This window comes from Muscardinus avellanarius (assembly GCF_963383645.1).
Source record: "Muscardinus avellanarius genome assembly, chromosome: 10".
Lineage (NCBI taxonomy): Eukaryota > Metazoa > Chordata > Mammalia > Rodentia > Gliridae > Muscardinus > Muscardinus avellanarius.
The window spans coordinates 32,167,324-32,189,729 of record NC_137796.1 but is presented as its reverse complement, the minus strand read 5'-3'; the positions used below and the strand labels follow the sequence as shown (position 1 = coordinate 32,189,729).

The window sequence follows — 22,406 nt, the reverse complement described above, 5'->3', positions numbered from 1 at the left end:
GCCCATTTTTTTTTTAAGTTTTTTTTTTTTTATTTTGGAAACAGGATCTCACTGAATTGTGAAGGGCCTCACTAAGTAGCTGAGGCTATCCATGAATTGTTATGCTACAGTCTACGCCTCCCGAATGCTGGAATTATAAGCGTGCGCCACCACACGTGGCCTTATATTTTATTTTGGGAAAAGGTCCCATTAAGTTACTAGGGGCCTTGCTAAGTTAATGAAGCTGTCATTGCTCAAACCTGTGATTCTTCCGTCTCAGCCTCCCAAGTACTGGGATTACAAGTGTGCACTACGTACCTGGCCAATCTTAGTCTTTTGAGGAACTTCCGAACCAATTTCCCTTTTCGTGGTACTAATTTCTAGTCCTACCAATAATGTAGCAGGTCTCGTGTGTGTGTGTGTGTGTGTGTGTGTGTGTGTGTGTTACTGGGTGCTGAACTGAGGGACATTCTGCCTCAGAGCTACACTCTAAGCTCTTTTATTTTTTGTTTTGCAACAGAGTCTCACCAGGTTGCTGAGAGTCTTGCTATTTTGCTGAGGCTGTTCTGGAACCTGTGATCCTCCTGGTTCAGCCTTCCAAGTACCGGGCGTACACCACCACGCCCAGCGTCGGCAGGCCAGTCTTAACTTGTCCAAGTGGAATTCTTGCTTTTCTTCCTTGGCTTTGTCCTTCCCCCTTATTCTCTCTCTCAGTAAATGGCATTACCCTTCTCCTCACTGTTCCTGCAGAAATTCTTGCCTCTTCTACTTCCCTCATTGCCCCACAATCAAATGATAAGCAAATCTTGACGGAGAGCTAATTATATATATAATGAATGGACGGCTTCTTATCAATACTTCCTTTGTCATCTTAATCCAAGCCACCATTACTTTCCCATAGATCAGTGCAATCGCCTAAGAACAGTCCTGTTTTCCCCTAAAGTCCCATAGCACTCAGGATGATTTTTCTAAAACAAAACAGACAAAACAGACACTCTGAGCTCCTCACGAGGACTGGCAGAGCTCTCCAGTTACCTGGTCCCTGTCTGCTGGCTAGTTTCATATTGGCTCTGGTTACTGGCCTTCTTGCTGTTCTTCCACAGGTTGGGGTTTTCTTCTTTCAGATCTTTGTTTTAGCTTCTTCACTGCCTAAAACATTCTTCTCCTGTGTCTTGGCATGGATTTTCATTCAAGTCGTTACCAGCAACACTCTCTTATGGAAGTTTATTTTTATTTAATTGTATTTTTGTATTGGAGGCTGTTGAACCCAGAGGCATTCTACCTCTGACCTTTACCCCTAGCCTATTTTTATCTTTTATTTTGAAACAGGGTCAGTGAGACCTGTTACCGAGGATCTCACTAAGTTGTTGAGGCTGGCCTTGAACCTCCAATCCTCTTGTCTTAGCCTCCAAGTAATGAGGTAGGCCCATCTGGGAAGTCTTACCTTAACTAGCAGCCATGGTTCCATCTCTCTCTCTCTTTAGCCTCTTTCTCTGGTTAACTTTTCTTCATATCTGAGTGTACACACCACACACACACACACACACACACACACACACACACACACTTACTTATTTATCTATTTATTGCCTGCTAGAAAGTTAGGTGAGCTAACAGAAAGGCAGAGAAGCTTTGCCTGTCTATTTGCCATTGACTAGTATTCCTAGTACTTTGTAAGAGTGGTAACATGATATCATAAAAAGAATTTGATGAGTGTACTATTAATGTTCATTCAAACAATGGTATAGATATGGTTAAAAACACTTGAAGTTTTAAAAATAAATAGCTATTTTACTGACATTTAAGACAGTTCAATCAACTGTGGGCAGAGAATACTATTCCTATCTAAAATGCACCTTTAATGTACAACAGAAGATACTAACATATGACACTAATATATAAGCCAATTTACTGATTCAAACATTCAGAGTTTATAAACTGTACTTACCAACCAAACTTGCTGTGCAAAATATTCGACCACTTCTTTCTAGAATTTCATGGAACCTCAACTGACAAGCTGCGATTGTTTCGTAATCTGTGCTGTAAGCTTGGTGGATCTCAAGTGTGACTGTATTCTTCTGAATATATTGCAAGAATAAATCATTAACATGAACAAGGTACTGAGAAGTGAAGTTATATTCTGGGTGAAGGCCTCGCACTACAGGAGTTGTCTGAAGTTCGAAATCATAGAAAGCATAGGTACAGAAAGTGACAGGCTCTTTATCTCCAGATGCCTGGAAAGCTTCAGAAGAAAAGGTTACTTTGTGGATGTGGATTTCAAATAGATTTTCGCCTCGTTCTAGGTGGATGGTTTCATCAAATTCATCAACAGAGTCATCTGGCATGATTTCTGGTTTAAACTTATACTGTTTGGTGCCATAGGCAATGTCCTTTAGTTGGGCTACAAGAGAAAATGCATAGATTTTAAAATAATGACATATGAAGCTGGGTGTGGTGGTGCACGCTTGTAATCCCAGCATTAGGGTGGCTGAGACAGGAGGATTGTGCAGGTTCGCAGTCAGCCTCAGTTACTTAGTGAGGCCCTTTGCAATTCAGTGAGACCCTGTTTCAAAATAAAGAATAAAAAATAGGGCTGGAGGTATAGCTCGGAGGTAAAATGCCCCTGGGTTCCATCCCCAGTACTGAAAAAAAATTGAGGTATGAAGATGCAAAGTAGTCTTTGAAGCAGGAGAAAGTGCTTTTAGTGAATAGTCTCGATCTCAAATTCTTTGGCTGCACTATTTTTCTTTAAATAATACTTTAAGAAAAATCATAATTTTATTTATGTTTAATATAAGTTTATTTGGGCATTTAAGTCTCACATCATAATGTAGTTCAGAATGATAGTGACCATTTTTTTGATATTATTAAACAATAAAACTAAAACTTCAAAATATACATAACTGTAATTTGTTAATTTATAATTAAAAATGAAAATTAGGAAGCATTACAACTTTAATTATAACACAGACTAAGCCAGCCAAAAGGAAAAAGAAAACCAGGCTGTGGTCACTGCTTGGATTCCACCTGCTCTCCTGCCGCCTCTGCTCCATCCATTATCCTCTCCTGAAGGTAAACATCTTTTCCCGCCGGCTCCTTGTAGGCTTGACAGGATATGCTCCTACTTAGGGGTTTTTGTTATAATGATGGTTTCATAGTTGCATGCATAGGGCCAAACTCACCAAATCATATACTTTTAATGTGTAGTATAAAGTACATTAATTATATCTCTTTAAAGCTTTTTTTTTTTGTGTGTGTGTGGGTCTAGGGATGGGACCCAGGGTCTTTTGACCTCCGAGCTATACCTCCTGCCCTATTTTTTATTCTTTATTTTGAAACAGGGTCTCACTAAGTTGTGTAGGACCTCACTAAATAAATAGCTGAGGCTGTCTGTGAACCTGGATCCTCAAGTCTCAGCCTCCCAAATGCTGGGATTACAAGCATGCGACACCACACCTGGCTTTTAAAGCTGTTAAAAAAAAAAAGATACATCTCTATCCATACACACAGAATAATGTACACATATGTGTCTGACTATTCATGTAAAGACCCTCCTGCAAAACACATTTGCCTCGTTTGTCTACAGAAAAGGCCACCAATAACGAATTGCTAGACTTGGTGGGTATTCTGGCATTGAAACTTGTGTTACTGTGTTTCTTTGCTTCATCTGAGATGGATGAACAGAACACTCTCCCTTCTGTGAACTATCTTGGCAGGCATTCATGTCATTGTCCCCCTGCTTCTTCTCGTTCTTTAGGGATTTTTCTTTCTCTGCTAGTTTTCTGGGGTTCTGCTTTTAATTCTCTTCTTGGTCCACATATTCTCATAGGTTATCTCATTCACTTTTTTGTTGTGGTACTGGGAATGGAACCCAGGGGCTTTCTACATCCGGGCTATACCCTCAGACCTATTTTCTATTTTATTTGGAAACAGTCTCACTAAGTTGCTGAGATGCTGAGACCCTCACTAAGTAGCTGAGGCTGGCTTCGAACCTGTGCAATCCTCCTGTCTCAGCCTCCCAGGCGCAGGGATTATAAGTGTGAGCCACCACGCCCAGCTCTATCTCATCTACTTTTCTGACTTTTGCTACAATCAAATGCTGAAAGGGTCCATATTTCTATTTTTAATCCAGATTTCTTTCTTAAATTCCACACATATATCTGTTTTTCTTTACCTTTGGTCTCTCTGAATATCCCAAAGGCACATAAAACTCAATATGTCCCAAATGGAAGGTATTATGCTGTCTTCTAGGTATTTCTGTCCTTTGAATCTCAAGTGATAGTGTGAACACTCACTAGTCACCTGGGAATCATCCTAGATTCCTTTTGGTTACCCTCTCCATGCCTGGAGGGCGACTCTTATCTCCTAAATCTTTTAAAAAATGTTTTTTTGGTTTTTTTTTTGTGGTACCAGAGGTACCCTTTAAAAAAAATTTTGTTGTTGTTTTTTGAAACAGACTCTTGTTAATTACAGCAATCTAGCCTCAAATCTGCAATCCTCCTATCTCAGCCTGCCAAGTACTAGGATTATAGCATGTGCTGGACTCATTTCCTAAGTTTTTATCAGATCTATCCCTGTCCTTACTGTCTCATTATACCTCTTTTATACCTTTTCCAGTTTATTGTCTACACTATTATAGACATCAAACTGCTTCCTTTCTTCAAGCCTTGCTCATTCCTCTAGTACTGATTTTAAATAAAATATTTATATTTTATATTATATAAAATTATATATTATATACATATTTATATTAGCTAGTAATATAAAAGATTTTATATTCTCTGAAATAAAATCTTTTTTGTGTGTGTGCTACTGGAGATTGAACCCAGGAGCATTCTACCTCCGATTCACATCTCCAGCCCTATTTTTTTATTCTTTATTTTGAAACAGTTCTCACTAAGTTGTGGAGGGCCTCCGTAAGTAGCTGAGGCTGTCTGTGAACTCAGATCCTCTGTCTCAGCCTCCCAAGTACTGAGATTACAAGCGTGCGTCACCACGCTCAGCTCCAAGTACTGAGATTACAAGCGTGCGTCACCACGCTCAGCTCAAAATACAATCTTGAGCACAGAACTCTCACATGAAGAACTCCTCTTAGTGGCTCTCTATAGTTAATAAAGTTCAGACTTGTCAGGGGGCAAATAAGGACTCCTGCTTTAGTTCTTTCCAGCCTTATCGCCAGTTTTGCTTCCATTTACTAATCCTGAGTTCCAATGACTGGGGCCACAGTGCCCTTTCTCACATGTGCCCTATTTCATTATAAACAAGGCCTCACTAAATTCCTTAGGCTGGCTCTGGATCTGCAATCCTCCCGTCTCAGCCTCCCAAGTGCTGGGACTACAAACGTGCATCACCTTGCCTGGCTACCTCAGTGCTTTATTCTTGGGGCATTAAGGTGCTGGGGTTTGAACCCAGGGGCAAGACAGACTCTTCCTGTCTGGAAAGGCTCTCGTTACTTCTGCTGAGTGGCGAATTCTGTCTTGGAGTTATTTTTAAAGACTCATCCCTACCGCGTGAAGCCTTCCCTGAATCTGGAGGTAGAAAGAGGCATTCTCTAATGCATGTCTCCTTGATACCAGCCAAGGTTTGAATGTGCTCCCACTTAATTCCCCAGCGTGACCGCACTGATGGGGACCTCCCAGGGTCGATCTCACTGACGCTCTGCGTTTGTAAAAGGCTTAGCGTCACTGTCATGGAGGGGCTCGCCACCTATCATGGGGCAGCCTGGTGGTAGGAGGGCGTTTGGTCCCCTCTACTCCTGCCATGGCCCTTGCCATACAGGCCCCTCAACTGGGACTTTCTAGCTTCCAGAACTATAGAAAAGAAATCTCCGGGGTCCCGGGTGTATTTCAGTGGTAGAGCGTGTGCTTAGCATGTACTAGACCCTTAAGTTCAACCTCAGCACCATAAAAAAAAACCCTTTAGAGTTGCACCTCAGTTTTGCTATTTGTTTCTTACTGGTTAGCACTTTGCTTAGGATGCATTAAAGATTTGATCATGTTTATGGAATGAATTAATTAATTTAGGAGACAGATAAAATATACTATTCAAAGTTTAGTAAGACTTGAAAAGAATGAAAAACTTTAACTCTGTGACCTCCCTTTTAACTAAGAAAATTCCATTAAGCAAATTTTTATTGAGCACTACTTAGAATAAAAGGTACACACTGCTCCCTGACATTTGGAAAACCTTGTTCAGTCAGATAGAGATATTTATTTAGTTCTTATTCATAGAGCAGAGGTTCTTGAAGTGTGGTCTGGGAACCCCTGGAGGTCTCTAAAACTGTTTTAGGGGGTCTGTGAGGACAAAACTATTTTTATAATAATATGAAGATGTTATTTGTCTTTTCATTTTTATTCTTTTCCAAGTGTATATTGGAGTTTTCAGAGGCTACATAATGTATGATATCACAAGATTAAATGTAGAAACAGATATAATAATCCATCTGTTTTCTATTAAGCTAGCTCCTAAAAAGATTTACTAAATGTTAAAACTTTCAAAGAATTAAAACATTTAAATATAATGTCACACTTCTCACAAAATTTTTTGGAAAATAGAACTTTAAAAAAAATAAACAGAGCCAGGCAAGGTGGTGCATGCCTGTAATTCCAGTACTTGGGAGGCTGAGACAGGAGGACTGCAGGTTAGAGGATAGCCTCTGTAAGTAGTAAGACTTTCATCAACCTAGTGAGACCCTGTTTCAAAGTAAAAATAAAATAGAGCTGGGGGTGTAGCTCAGAGGTAGAATGTCTCTGGGTTCAATCCCCAGTACAATAAAATACATATATACATACTAGCTGAGTGGTACATGCCTGTAATCTAGTACTTGGGAAGCTGAGATGGGAGGATCTTAGATCTGAGACCAGCCTCAGCAATAGTTCAGAGGTAGGATACCCCTCGGTATCAGTCCTTTAGTACCTCACATGCAAAAAAAAAACAAAAAAACTCTATGTTTTTATGTAATAAGTTCATCATTATTTTAGCATGAATTAAAGTATTACAAATTTCTCACTTAATTTCCAATAAAATAAATACTGCTAAATATATCTGTGAATGAAAGGGGTTGGATATCCTCAATTTTTAAGAATGTAAAGTTACTTCTGGCATAGATGACTGAATTAAGTATTGTATGGCAGTGTACATGAAAGAGTCCAGTGGTACATATCATTCTAGAGTTTATATTGTGGTTACAGTAAATAGCAAGACTCCAACAGCTGAAGAACACTTAGATATTCCACAAACACAAACATACTTTCCAAGTATGAGAGGAAAATTGGGTAGGTAAGAACTCAAATAGTGGTTTTCAACATATAGTCTCACTCCTGTAATAGAATAGCCTGCAGTTATCTCTAAATATACAAGGTCATGGGCTCCAGATCTTTAGGATGGGAGATCTTTAGGGGTAGAACCCCATGAGCCACATTTTAAATAAGTTCCTCAGATGGTTTTCAGACCTACTAAAGGGCATTTCCGGTAGAGGGTTGATTAGAAGTAATCAGAATCAGGTTCCTGGCATGGGAGAACACTGAGTTAAATCTTGAAACACAGAAGGATCTATGTTGGAGTCAAAGTAGAAAGAAGGTTTAGGCAGAACAAATAGCAAAAACAAAAGTAGGGCGGTAGGACGGAGCAAGACAGATCTGACAAAGAACCTGACAAAGCAGACCTGGTGGGAGAGGTGCACAGGTTGCTTAGAAGGGAAGTTACCAACATGGGGTAAACCTGAGTCTGTAGTACTTTATAAGTACTTTGAAATTTTGCCTGCAACACTGAATTCAAAAATAGTAGGGAATTACCAGGAAGTCTTGAAATCAGATGAAACAGCTTTCTGGTAACTTACTACTATAGCTATGAATTGGGAAAAAATTAAAGCAAAAGGATTTTATGAGTGAAGATGACATTTTAACCATTATAAAATCCACTAGTTACTGACAACAAAAAATCATACACACTGTACCTTCTAGTTTCTGGATACGTGCAGCCCGGATATCAAGAAGATGAACGTATTGTTCTACCTTGATTTCATAATCTTGCTGCAAATTTTCCATCTTACTGGTCACTGCCTCAACTTCCATCTAAAAAATAAGAAAGCATACGTTTCAATTAATCATAATTAGTTCCATTTTCATTTACCAAAGCCATTATAATTCAAGCATATTCTAGACCCTGGGAATACCAAGAGCTCTAAACCCAGGCTTCCTGACTTCAAATAGCTTACAGTTTGAAAAATTATGCTTGGCAGTGTCACAAATCAGAAGAAAAACAGATGAAACTATCGATTCCTTTTTATGGAGATGTTTTTGTTTTGTTAAAAGCTAACATAAAGCCAGGCGTGGTGGCCCTCACCAATTACTTGGGAAGAAGACCCTAAATTGGCCAGATTCTCAAAAAGAAAAACAAAACAGAGCCAGGCGTGGTGGCACACACTTGTAATCCCAGCATTTGGGAGGCTGAGACAGGAGGACCATGGTTCGCCGACAGCCTCAGCTACTTAGTGAGGCCCTTTGCAACTTAGTGATATCCTGTTCCAAAATAAAGAATAAAAAGTAAGGCTGGGGTGTAGCTTGGAGGTAGAATGTCCCGGGTTCCATCCCAGGTACTGCAAAAAGCAAAAGCAAAACAAAACAAAATAAACAAATAACCAAGAAACACACACACACTCCTAACATAAAGTGGTTATTGGAGGACATCAAGATAATAAGTGCATTTTCAGAATATGTTAACATTCAAAGAGGTGAGTTCATTGCTACTATCAATTCCCGTAAACCAGGAACTTAACTACCTAATTACAGGCTAAAGTCTAGGGATATGGTAACAAATAATAATCGGTAGTAGTAGAAATAGGTTATAACCAATGATAACACATGATACACAGAAAGGTAAGTCATTAGCCAGGTGTAGTGGTGTATCCTGTAATACCAATACTTGGAGAGGCTGAGACAGGAGGGCAGCAGATTCAAGGCCAAGTGAGTAGGCATTTAGTGAGACACTGATTCAAAATTAAAAAGTAAGCTAGGCGTGGCGCCACACACATTTGTAATCCCAGTACTTGGGAGGTTGAGACAGGAGGATCCAAGGTTTGTAGGCAGTCTCGGCTACTTAGTGAGGCCCTCTGCAACTTCCTGAGACCTTGTTTCAAAATAAAGAATCAAAAATAGGGCTGGAGGTGTGGCTCCGAGGTAGAATGCCCCTGGGTTCCATTTCTAATACCACAAAGAAAAAAAAGTAAAAAATCTAAAAAGGGTTCAGAGGTAGAACGTCCCTGGGTTCAATCCCAGATACCACGAGGGGAGGTGAAGGGGAGAAGAAAAAGGAGGTGAATCGTCTAAATAGACTATCATAGAGAGCCTACTTCACCCCTGGATTTGGTGTATTATGTTACCTGATAATCTTTATTGATTTTATGTTGCATAATTAGCATGTTTCTTGTCTTTTCAAGTTCTTGTACTGTTTCTGCATGAGTTGCTTGCAGCTCTCTCATAGAGCGTTCTACATCTTTAGTAATTTTATTGTCCACTTTCTCTAAAAAGGAAAGGTCTCCATTTTTTTGTTCTTTTTGAGCCTAAAAGAAAAACATGTTTTATTATTGAATCAAGAGTAAATGTGACCACGTGAATTATGTAGATATAGCAAGAAACAATCATTGAGGAGATGTATTTTCACTTCTCTGTCAGGAATAAAACAGTCCTAAAACATGTATTTGGATAGATATCTGGAACAATCCTAATTGTTCACAACATAAGAATCATGTACATTTATTTTTATTTCTCCCTTCACTTGATTAAAACATATGCTGAGATCTAATAAAGAAAATAAGTGCATTTTCTTGTGTCTTGTAAACATCAGACTATTCAAGGATTAGAAAATATCTTCTTTTTATATTTATAATTCAAACCCAGGCCTCTTAGGCAAAAAAAAAAAAAAAAAAAAAAAGTTGATTAGATTTTTAGTGAGGCAGGTAAAAGTAAATTGTTAAAGTGCTTTAAATAAGAAGTTCAGAGATCTATTATAATGTAATTTTTGTGTCACTATGAAATATGCATATGCTGTAACTGTCACCTGCCACTTTCTGAGTCTTAGTAGAATTGACACATGACATATATACGTGCACATGTATGTAAAAGATGCACTAAGTTTCAGAAAAGGCACAAGTAATTCATTCCCCAAATAGAAGGGTTACAGATAAAAGTTAACATGATGTTGGAAAAGTTTTATGTAGCCATGACATTCACGGTGATTCAGAAAGTTACCTTTATGAGCAGGAGAGCTTCACTCAGTTCATCAGCATTGATATCACTCTCCTGCAATAGATTAAGAAAAGGTTCACAGGAGACATTCATGCAAAATAAAGCAGCCTTCCACCTGCTCAGTTCATCCTAGTGGACCACGAGGTGCCTGAGACCGTGAGTTAATAAATTAAGACTAGGAGATATTCCAACTATTCAGAACAGCCCCACAGACTGCAAACTGCCTGCTACCATGAGGTAACACACGGAGCAACATGTCTGCATCCTTTTGCTTTGAAATACAGTGTTTTCTCTAGGTATGAAATATGTGCACAGAATTTTAAGTTTATTTCCTAAATGAGAAAATAGTTCACCTGGTTGAAAAACTTCATGCGGTTTTTAAGTTCATCCAGTTGTTGCTTCTGTTCCAGACACTGTAACTGTAGTTCTCTGTTCTCTTGACTGAGTTTCTCATTTTGGTCTTAAAAAATAAAATCAGCACAATCAGAGAAGTAAGTAAGAATGAGGTCTAAGGACACATTTTAGATTAATTTCATTCCCACTACACACCAGGCTTGATGTAGCATTGTTCAGGTCAGAGAGGAGACTGAGCTAGCACCTTAACAAAGGGAGCTGGGAACGAGGAACAATGAACGCCATCATGTGTCTACCATATGATTCACTTGCTTATCAAAAACTTAAGACTTAAGTTCACAGTATTAATATAAGGAAATTGTGGCTTCTAGGACTTCAAAGGAGCGTTCCTTTTAAAATGCCTAAGAATATGTTTCTGAATCTATGATTTTTACTTACTTATTAAGGGTCCTGAAAGGCATGCAAAAAAAAAAAAAAAGGGTTTTGTCTTTTAGTTTTCCAAATGACTTCTTTGAATTTTCTTTTCCTACCTTAGCATAAAATCTTTGTATTAAACAAGGAAATTTATCTTATAAAATCCAAAATTTAATCAACCACACTTCTAATAAATCTCTTCCAACAGGAGAAACAGATTATCAACCAGTGCAAGATAGTATCCATAATTAGTTCATATGTGCTCATTTTTTTAATTAAACATTTTTTTTTTGGTACTGGGGATTGAACCCAAGAGCACTCGATCTCTGAGTTATACCCTTTTTATTTTTTTGAAATGGGGTTTCACTGAGTTGCTGAGAGTCCTGCAAGGAGCTGAGGCTGGCCTTAAATGTGTGATCCTCTTGTCTCAGCCTCCTAGAGACTGGGATTACAGGCGCATGCCACTACTCCCAGCCATATGTGTTCTTAATTACACTGAGTTTATGCTATTAATCAACAGCATGCAGACTCAGAGCTATTGTTAAGGAGTGGCTGTGGGCTAGGCACTCATTCACCATGACCAACACACTGGAGAGTAAAGTGGAGCTATGAAATACAGCAAATTCATAAAGAAAAAACTTTTTACTCTCTGAATCAAACTTGTTTAGTTTTTTTTTTTTTTTAAAGCATAATAGCTAGCTAAAAAATCCATTGCATTCTTGAGTCTCGGGTTCTTACGTGCCCTCCTGGCTGGGCTCCTTGTGGCAGTCAGTTACCCTCCGTGGCTGACTCCCCATGGACCAACTCTAAACCATGTCATCCAAAGTGTCTCCACTAATTTCACTCTGTTCTCAATGATTTACGTTTATCATAAGTCCTCAATTTAAGTTGTACATTTTTGTTTCCTTTTCTTAAAAAAAGAAATCAACACATTTGCCAAGAATTCTTTCCATGAATGCATTTGCATGCTGACTGCATTTTATACAGAAATATGTTCCTGACTTTTATAAGGCTTTGTATTTCCAAGCTATAAATACTACACATAAGTAAAAAAATGTTAACTTACATAGTTAAGAAAAGAATTGGACTAAATTTGGATATTTTTAATGTCATATATTTCCTGGCAATCTAAGTAAAAAAAAAAACAAACCTGCAACCAAAAGATAGACAGTTTAATGTCAAATACATAAATGCTTTTGTCTTGTTGATAGAAGGATAAAAACATTATCCTATGATATAAGTTGCTTATACATAGTGAACTAAAAGAATTTCCAAATGTACAAAATACTTGCAAATTTTGAAGGTAAAGGTCATACATGTGTTATTAAACTAAAAATTTTAAAACAACAACTAGATAGAATGATTAGGCCAAAAAAGAAAAAAAGGCAAATATAGACAGCGGGATGTACTGAGGGTGATATTTTACGTAAAAAGAGCACGGCTGTTCCTTCTTAGTCCTGATGGCTTGTATTTTGATTATTATTTCTAGGCTCTAGATTTTCTGGCCTTTCGATTTTTCAGAGCAAGTTCTTAAGCATGACATGCTAATAGGTACAAATAAACTTATTTAAACACTTCCATCCTTTACTCATTTCTCTTTCATAGTATTTCTATTTCATAGTTTCTATTTGATAGTATTTTTAAAACTAGGGTATTATTAGGAGAAAATAACTTGGTGGGAGATGACATTACTGAAGTACTAGTAACCTCTTTATTGAATTTATGTAGACTTATATCCTATATTTTTCCTTTCACAAACTATTTATTGAAGACATAATGCTTGTGTCTTTAAAAAGTTCAAAGAGGAAATAGACTTGCTGAATTATAATATGAAAAAAATCAAAGCACTCTGTACGAGATGAAAAATAATCTCCTTACCTTATGATTTGACAAAAAGCATGTTAAGCTAAACAGCATTTTATTCAAATGAGATAACATTTCACTTTTTTAAACTTATGTTCTTCCAGCACACCATTAATACGCAGAGTGAAGAGAACAATTCAACTAAACAATTTTCAGAGCTCCTTTGTGCTAATATCTTCAGCTGTGATCAATATAACCATATGCATTATGCTGAATTATGCATTTCAGCTAAAGATAGAAAGGAACTTTCAAAAGCAAGCCCTTAAACACATGCAGTTAATTTAAGCATTAACCAAATGCAAACTGCATTTACATATCCTTCCCTCGAATATTCACACAATCTGAAACTAATTTGTACCTTGAATAAAGAGGTGAGTCTTCTCTAAAAATAATTTACCAGTTAGATAAATGACTACAAGAAGCCTGAGAAACATCTTCTGGTGAAGAACACTTGACACATGAAAAGGTAAATGTGTCAGGTGATTCCAGATTAAAACCAAATAAGTTTGAAACCTACAACACCAAATGGAATTTTTAAATACTCAAGGATTTCCTTATGTGAACAGTTTGGATATTTAAAACTTTTTAATTTCCCTAGAAAAAGTGGCTAAAGGCTGTAATATTTACCTTACACCTACTGTGATATTTTTACAAAATAACACTTAAATCCTTAAGACTTGTAAATTTATTCTAGTCAAAGAAAAATAACTGGAGAATGAGCTTGCCAAATTTTCTTTGCAAAATAATTGGAAAGCTGGGGATGTAGTTCAATGGTAGAATAATTGTTTAGCATATACAAGGCCTTGGGTCCAAGCCCCAGCACTTAAAAAATAATAAAAGGAAAAAGAAACAAAAAGAACTGGATAAATGTATACAGATATGTGTAGAAAAATGATGCTTCAGATAACTTAAAATAAAATTACTTCAATATTAACTAAAAGAAGGCTGTTAAATAATCTATGGTACATGTACACGCACATCCTGGAAAACTGTCACAGCCATTATAAATGGCTGATGATAAATGATGATGAAGCTTTAAATTTATACTAAAAGCTGGGTGTAGTGGTGCAACCCTAATACTTAGGAGGCTGAGACAAGAGGATCACAGGTTCCACGCCAGCCTCAGTAACTTAGTGAGACCCTATTTGCAAATAAATAATAGGGTTGGGGTAGAGCTCAGAGGTAGAATGCAGGTGGGGTTCACCTGCATTCTACATACACACTCACACATACACACACAAAAACAAAAACCCAAAACACTCAGGAAACAAATTCATATACAGTCAGTAAAAAGCAAACTGTAAAGCTGTATGTGTACATAAACAACTCTGAAAGGCAGACACCAAATGTGAGCCCTGGCTATCTTGTGAGGTATGAAATGGAGTCATCTTAAGAAATTTTTGCTTACTTGATTCTTTTTCCCCACAGTGTATATGAATTGTTTTCATTATTGAAAAAAAATTAAATTCCCCTAAGCCAGGAATAGCACCGCATGCCTGTATTCCCAGTATTTGGCAGGTTGAAAAAGGATCACAGATTCGAGGACAGCCTCAGCAATTTAGCAAGACTTTCAGTAACCTAGCAAGATCTTGTTTCAAAAATAAAAAATATAGCTGGGTGTGGTGGCACACGCTTGTAATCCCAGCGCTTGGGAGGCTGAGACAGGAGGATCACACTGGTTTGAGGTCAGCCTCAGCTACTTAGTGAGGCTCTCAGCAACTCAGTGAGACCCTGTTTCCAAATAAAATAGAAAGTAGGCCTGGGAGTACAGCCCGGAGGTAGAAAGTTCCTGGGTTCCATCCCTAGTACCACAAGAAAATAAATAAATAAATAAATAAATAAAGATCTGAGGGTATAAATTGGAGGTAAAATGTCCCTGGGTTAAATTCCCAGTACCACCTTCCCAAAAAATCTTCTAAAGACTTAAGAACCAGTAAAAAAGATGAGAATAAATTAGATGAATTAAAATATATTAGCAATTATAACACTTAATAATCAAGGAGAACCCTCAGAATTCAATGATAATAAATAGGTTTAAAAATTTGAGATTCTACTCCCTTAAAAAGGGTTTCTTTCCAGACACTAAATCAGATGTCTAAAACATCACCGTTTTGGAACTCTTGATATAAGAGTTTTCTAAGGAAATATAGAAAGGATAGAAGTAAAAAAAAAGCTTATTTTTGTTTAAGAATGAGCAATTTACCTGTGTTTGGAAAAGAGAGAGGGAATATAGAGCATTTCTAATCACTTCAGCAAACAATTTATTGAGCAACTACTGAGTCAAAGTACTCTCTTAGGAATCCAATATTGCACATTAAAGTCAGGAACCATGTATCTTTGACAATAAAACTTTCAAATATTCACCAGGTAAGAAAACATGCCACCATTTTATCCCACTCACAATCTTATAGAAATATTCATAAGTAATCTATCATTTAATTTAATCACTTGATGGAGAAATATTGACTTCTATATTACATTAGAATTTGGACTCTATTGGTTTTATTTTTTATTTTTTTATTTTTTTATTTTTTGGTGGTACTGGGGTTCCTGGAAGCCCTTCTACCTCCGGGCTACACTCCCAGACCTATTTTTACATTTTCATTTTGGAAACAGGGTCTCCTAAGCCAGTGCGCGGGGCTGGCTTCGAACCTGCGCGATCCTCCTGTCTCCGCCTCCCAAGCGCGGGGATTACAAGCGTGCGCCACCACGCCCGGCTGGACTCTATTGGTTTTAAAATGTATTCCTATTTCAGACTTGTTAAAATGTAAAAAACATCTGACTAAAATTTTAAAATGCTATTACTTATAAGATGAATTTAAATTTTAGGGATATTAAATTGTGAAAAATAATGTTTCTTTTAGTCAATAAAATATGGAATTATAATCTAAATCAATACATGAATACTAACTACAAATGTGTTTTCTTCACTGATTTTGAAATAGATGGTTAAAACACTCTCATGCAATGAAATTGCAAATGTTTCAAAGCAACAACCTTGTTATTACATTACTCAGTATCTAGTGGATGAATAAATGCTTACAATACTTGAATCAAATAATTCATTTTCCCCTGCTGCATTTGTGTGTACTCTCTGTGTACTTGTGTGTCACACAGTAGTTGGCACATCTTTAATTATATTTTTATTACTGCTATGAAACAAGAAGGGTACTTGAGAGTTGTGATGTACAACATGAAACTTATTAAGGACTATTGTTTTGGTGGAGATATTTTGACAAAGCTTCCTGGCGTTTAAGTTCACTTACAGAACAGAATTCGACATCTCGTTATCAGAGAGCTTTCTCTGTTCACCCTCTCAAAACCAGAAGCAACTACTTCCACCCTGCTGTCATCTTACACGGCTTCATTTTTGCTCACTGAATTTGACACCACCTGACATATTTCATATTTATTTAATTATTGTCATTTCTCCCTATTGCATTTATGATTCACCAGGGCAGGGTCTTTGTTTTATTCATGGCTGCATCTCCAGAACTTACGACAGTGCCTAGCACACACTGAAGCTCAATAAACACTTGTTGACTACGGAATAAAGAAAGGCTCAGAATTGAGGAAAATTAAACCAACTGAAGACAGCTCAAATAAAAGTAACTCTGAGAAAAAAATTTTCTTTGGCATATATGCTAGGCTAAGAGACACTTTGAGATTACATTCAGGAAAGTGGGTAGTTGTTAACATCACGTCTATGGGACACCACGAGGTGACTGGCCAACAGGTGGTGCCACAAGAAGCACCGGTTGATCTCACCAGTAAACATCAGCTGTGGGGAATGAGCGCGCCCGTCATTCCACGTGTACCTCGTTCAGTCTTTGCTCTGTCTAGGATTTCAGCTTTGTCTGCTAAGTCGGATTTCAGGGCAGTCTCGAGCTGCGCAATCTGCACTTTGAGCTGCTGTTCCTTTAACTTCCATTGCTCTTCATGGGCAGCACTGAAGGCACTGCAAAACACACGTGACATGCAAGGAGAGCTTGGAAATCAGCTCCGATCGAAAATAATAAAGAGAAAAGCTTTTAGTGGCACAGAGACCACTGTCATCATGTCTTAGGAATTAAGTAAACATATGCTGGTCTGCTGCTGTTGAAACCGAGGCGCCTTTCTCAGGCTGCGGTTAGGGAACATGAAAGAGTTTGTGGGATGAGCAAAGGAACTGGCCTTAATTTAGAGCTCTAAAGTCAAAAAAGTTGGCAGTGTGCAGCTTTTGTGGGACTAGTAAAGGAATTCAGATACTGTACATACTCCAGAGGAATCCACAGTTCCAAACCTCAGCAACTGACATTGGACAAACCATTCTCTCCCACCTACCAATGCCTTTAAGACTGAGAAACTGGACTTCCCACCTGATCTTTAATTCTGAGAAGGTTTTGAGAGCCTGGGATTATAATATATTAACAAAACATTGGCCACAAAATGATAGCATATTGAATGGCAGCAATTCTGATATTAAGAAGTAGTGATAATGCCATTTTGTCTTAAAAAGCAAAAAGCAACAGGCTAAGAACAGCTTTACTTGTGACACATGATTGGGATGAAAACCAATGTCATATGCCCAGTAAGAATGATGGAGATAGGACTGCTATTCCACAATAAAGTGCAGGGCTTTTAATTATGGTTAAAATCTGCTCATGACCATGCCCTGCATAGCAGGAGAGGGAGCCAGATAAACACCAAGCAAAGGGTATACGGAGGCAATAAACATGTATGTACCAGTGGTTCCGAAATGCCGGCCTCGACAGAGGTGCTGCACCAGCTGGACTGCCACTTTGGGAGATTTAAAATGAAGACTCCAGGGGCCAAGGATTCACATTTTCATAAAGCTTACCAGGTGACAGCCAGGTTTTGGAAACACTGATTTTGATCTGCATTTCAGCAGAAAGCCATTATCTGTGAGGCTTGTTATGGCTGAATAATCATCCGCAGCTTTGACCTTTATACTTAATTTTAAACCCAGCAAATGTAACAAAAATTTACAAAATCTAGTTTTATTCTGATGATGAAATAAATGGAAAAGAAACATATTATTGAAAATTGCCCTTAATGTTGCTCCTAGTGAGTCTTGAGGTTTTATTCTGAAAGAGATACTTTTCTGGATGGCATTGCTTTCAAAAGAGCAAAGCTGTGTATTCATTTCACATTTTGAATATTTTTATTACATTTAAGATAATATGACCTTGGAAATAAATGGAATTCTAGAAGCTTCTCTAAATGTGACATCTGTTTCTTCTATCGGTGCTCTCATTTCACATATGGACCCAAAAAGCTGCATGGATCTGACATACCAATATTTTAAGTTAGTTGCATCAAAGGTACAATTATCTAAACCTAAATGAAATTCAAATAAAATATATACTTTAAATACTAGATACAGAATACTCCTTTACAAGTTCACTTAGAAAAAAAGAACAAATATAATTTCTGTATCTGGCCAAATTATATATACCACATTATATATATATGTATATATATAATATATACATATATATAATATATATACACATATATAATATATATACATAAATGTGAACACATATATGTATATGTGTGTTGCATTATTAAAAACATGTACCACTTGGAAAAAAATTAGCATGATGAAACAGGCAAAACTATACACTATATCAGATGCCAAAAATTAGAAACAGTAGTGTTCCAATAGCATTAGTACTAGCAAAAAGATCACCAACAGCTAATCTGGCAGAAACATCAGAAGCTGTATGTGTTTAAATTAAGAACAATTTAGCAGCCTGGTTTTTCCAAACCCACAAAATACTAGTGTAAATCAGCATAAGTCAATCTGAATTTAGTCCGCTGCTATCTTCCCTCTAAATTTAGGATTACATTCCACTGAAGTTTCATGAGGAATTCCTTTTGAATTTACTGTATTTCTCTATACTTGGAGCCATCTGTGTAACTATAAATGGTGAACCACATCTGGCTCTGTTTTCTTTGTAAGGGCTGTATAGATGATTAAATCTGCATATGAGAACAGTCTTTGAGAACCTTTTATTCATGAAAATGTTCTTGTATATTGCCAATATGAAGGAGGATGATAGTTGGTGTTTGCACCGATTTCACCGGTACATTATGTTTCAAGAGTGAGAAAGTATTAGTCTGCAGTAAAAGGCCCTTGGTGCCTGTGGTCACTGGCCTGTTCACTGGCAGACTTGGATCTCAGTACACTGTAAATTCACACCCTTGATAAAACACACACACACACACACACACACACACACACACACACACTAAGATAGAAGTCAAGGCCAAAGAATTCCTCTCCACCCTCAGGTTGTTTTCTCTTGACAAAAGAAGAAATTCTATTTATTCTAATTCTCAAGGTCATCCTAATGTGAGTGATGAGGAAGAATAAACTCTAACTCATGAAGAAATCCACAGGGACTTCAGGTAGGAAGATTGCGGGGAACAGGTGTTCACCACACACAGATGGAGCAGGGAGTCTAGGGGTGTGCAGCAGTGCTCCTTTATGTTCCAAATATTAGATGACTATCACCACATAAAAACTCGATCTACCCACTATAATCTTCGAAAACTAAATGAACACTTTTTATAAAACAGGCATTAGATTGGGAATTAATTTTTTCAAGGAATTAGTACATTAAAACCACTTTCAACAGATTCTCTGGACCCATCCTCAAACTGAATTGGATCTGGATGGTGGTGAGGGTGGGATGTGTGTTCATGCGTGCGTGCATGTGTGCATGCGTGTGTGTGTGTGTGTGTGCTCGTGTGTGTTTGGAGGGCACACATAGGTGGAGAGGTTCTGAAAATGTGGTGAAACCTACATTTTAATGTTGTCCAGGTTATGTGGATTATAGTTGAAGGATTATTGCATTCATTAGTCACAAGGCCCCCAAACTATACTAACAAAAAATGGAACTAACAAAAAATGGAACACAGCTTGACCATATTATAGTATAGAGTTTCTCTGTGACCAAATAGAAAGATTTAATTGCAAAACATTTATTCTGAACTTTTAAATTGAACATTTTTTAAAGTTCTTATTTCCTGGCATTGTATCAAAAATGTTTTAGCATATTAAGAACGGCTCATACCAAACACTAACAGGAGGGTTTTATCTTACCACATGATCCTCTAATATGTCATATGTCAAGCAATAAACACATTCAAAATTTCATTTGAGAAAGGAAGATGAGAATGCAATCTGCAAATCATATTTTTCTCCTGAAAACTAGCCAATTTTGAATGACAAACAAATGCTGTCCTTGCTATCAGTCTGACTAGTCAAACGAGGAGTATGTTTTCTTTGATGAACATTAGTTGTTAGCGATGAATAAGAGTGCAAGGAACAAAAGAGCTGTAAAGAATCAGGGACGATGCTGACTTTTGTAGATATTCCAACTATGCTTCTGAAGACATGTTTTAAAAAATCATATTAAAGCATTTTGTTGTTCTATTTATTATCGCATGTACTTGTAGGGTTTTGCACTTAAGTGACACTCTTTTGACATTAAATGTTTTGACACTCATTACACACACTTGCTCCCAAATATCTCATATAAAATTCAAGTGTAAGCAGCACAACGAAGCGTATTTTTAGTGTGACAGGGAAAATGTAGCTCAAGCATAAAACACTAAAAACCTTCAAAGCCAGATTTATACTCTTAGATCATCTTCTAATATGGAAAGATAAAGTTTTATGGTGATTAAGTAAATATGAGAAAAATATGCCTTGTCAAAATTCCACTTTTGCATTATTCCCACTAGGTTTGATATTTTTTATTTCAAGAAAGTATTTTCAGTAAATTTTCAAACTGAAGTGAAGTAGAAAATGTAGAAGTAATGGCCAAATTGTACTTATTTTCTTATATTTATACCATGTTAAATTATCTGAAATTATAAGATGTTCAAGGTAAATATAAATCAATAAAATTTTGAGTGTATGACAGTTCCATTATTTCATCAACGTTTCCTTTTCATATGACAATTTTCCAATGCAATTAAAATCAGAGAAATAGACAAGCATGGGGGGAAAATTCAAGTTTTGGAGCCAAAAGAATTGTGTTTCAATCTTATACTGCAGTCTCAACAATGCTGTGGGACTACATTTTTCTGGAGTTTCAATTTCCTCATGTTTAATATATAGGGATAATATCTTTTCTGCTATCTAATAGCAGATAAGTGCAATCTGTACACTGACATTTGAATTTTTCAAACACATAATACTAAGCACTCAGATAATATAAATCTATATATTATTTTATAGAAGTAGACCTATAAAACAAGAGGCATAATAAATTCTTTAGGTAAAATTAATCAGGATTGATAAGAAAGGGACCAGAATAAAACCCCGGACCAATGATCTACAAAGTGGTCACAGTAAATACTCATAAAGATTTTTAGCCAGTCTACTCTTGCTAGAGGGCCTTAAGTATTACTTTAATTGGTGTTGCACTGTTGCTAACCCTTAATATACTATGCTACTATACAAATTTAGTCAACAGTAACAGGTAAACCACATCAAGGATATAAACCATTGGAATAATGTCTAACATTAATTTAGGTAACTTTTCAAAGTAAATCAAATAAAAGCCTATCCCCACACTCTTTACGGCATCATATTTTATTTGTTTATTATTTTTTTCAGTGCTGGGAATTGAACCTGGGGCACCCTACCTCTGAGATACATCCCTAGCCCTGCTTTTTATTCTTTATTTTGAAACAGGGTGTCACTAAGTTGGAGAGGGCCTCACTAAGTAGCTGAGGTTGGCCACAAACCTGTAATCCTCCTGTCCCAGCTTCCCAAGTACTGGGATTACAAGTGTGCACTGCCACACCCAGCTCTAGGCATGATATTTTAAAATATGTAAATTTAACTTATAAAACATAAAACATAGTTAAAAAGTTAAGGAGGTATTTGTAGCTTAGATGGCTATTTTCTGAGGTTTCAGACTATGACCAATAGAAGTAATTGTTGAAATCAGCTATGACACATATATTTAAACATACTAAATTTGCCTTCATGTAAACCTGTATTTATCATTATCACACACTGAAAAGACTTAAAAAATTATACATATACACAGATATTAGATATCACATAGACAAACTTAGCTGTGTAGTAAAGATTTTCTTCTAACATTACCAGAAGGAATGAATTTCTAAAATGCCATAGTTAAGAAGCAAATTAAGAACAAAAATTAAGGGAGCCCATAATAATTTCTCTTGAGCTAAGATGTCTGTGTTTCTCTTTATAAAGAACAAAGATAGCCGGGCGTGGTGGCGCACGCTTGTAATCCCCGCGATTGGGAGGGGAAATAGGAGGATCAAGCGGGTTCGAAGCCAGCTGCGCTGGCTTAAGAGAACCTGTTTCCAAATAAAAAGTATAAAATAGGTCTGGGAGTGTAGCCCAGAGGTAGAAGGGTTTCCAGGAACCCCAGTACCACCAAAAAAACCCAACAACAACAACAAAAACAAAAACAACAAAAAAACCCCCCCAAAAAACCCCAAAGATAATTTGTTGAGTAAATACTTGTTTTCCCCCTACACACTCATTCTCAG

General features: G+C 37.1%; 1 protein-coding gene across 3 annotated transcripts in view; it reads right to left on the bottom strand.

Moving 5' to 3' along the window:
- RPGRIP1L (RPGRIP1 like) overlaps positions 1-22,406 on the bottom strand; it is a gene marked incomplete at both ends in the record, with an annotated part of 106,011 nt that overhangs the window by 56,530 nt on the left and 27,075 nt on the right. For all 3 annotated transcript variants that reach the window (XM_080702511.1, XM_080702512.1, XM_080702513.1), the window contains 6 exons: positions 1,928-2,380; positions 7,934-8,051; positions 9,359-9,538; positions 10,227-10,277; positions 10,577-10,683; positions 16,673-16,812. In XM_080702511.1, coding sequence (XP_080558637.1) covers positions 1,928-2,380; positions 7,934-8,051; positions 9,359-9,538; positions 10,227-10,277; positions 10,577-10,683; positions 16,673-16,812 — 1,049 coding nt within the window. The remainder of the gene's footprint in view (positions 1-1,927; positions 2,381-7,933; positions 8,052-9,358; positions 9,539-10,226; positions 10,278-10,576; positions 10,684-16,672; positions 16,813-22,406) is intronic.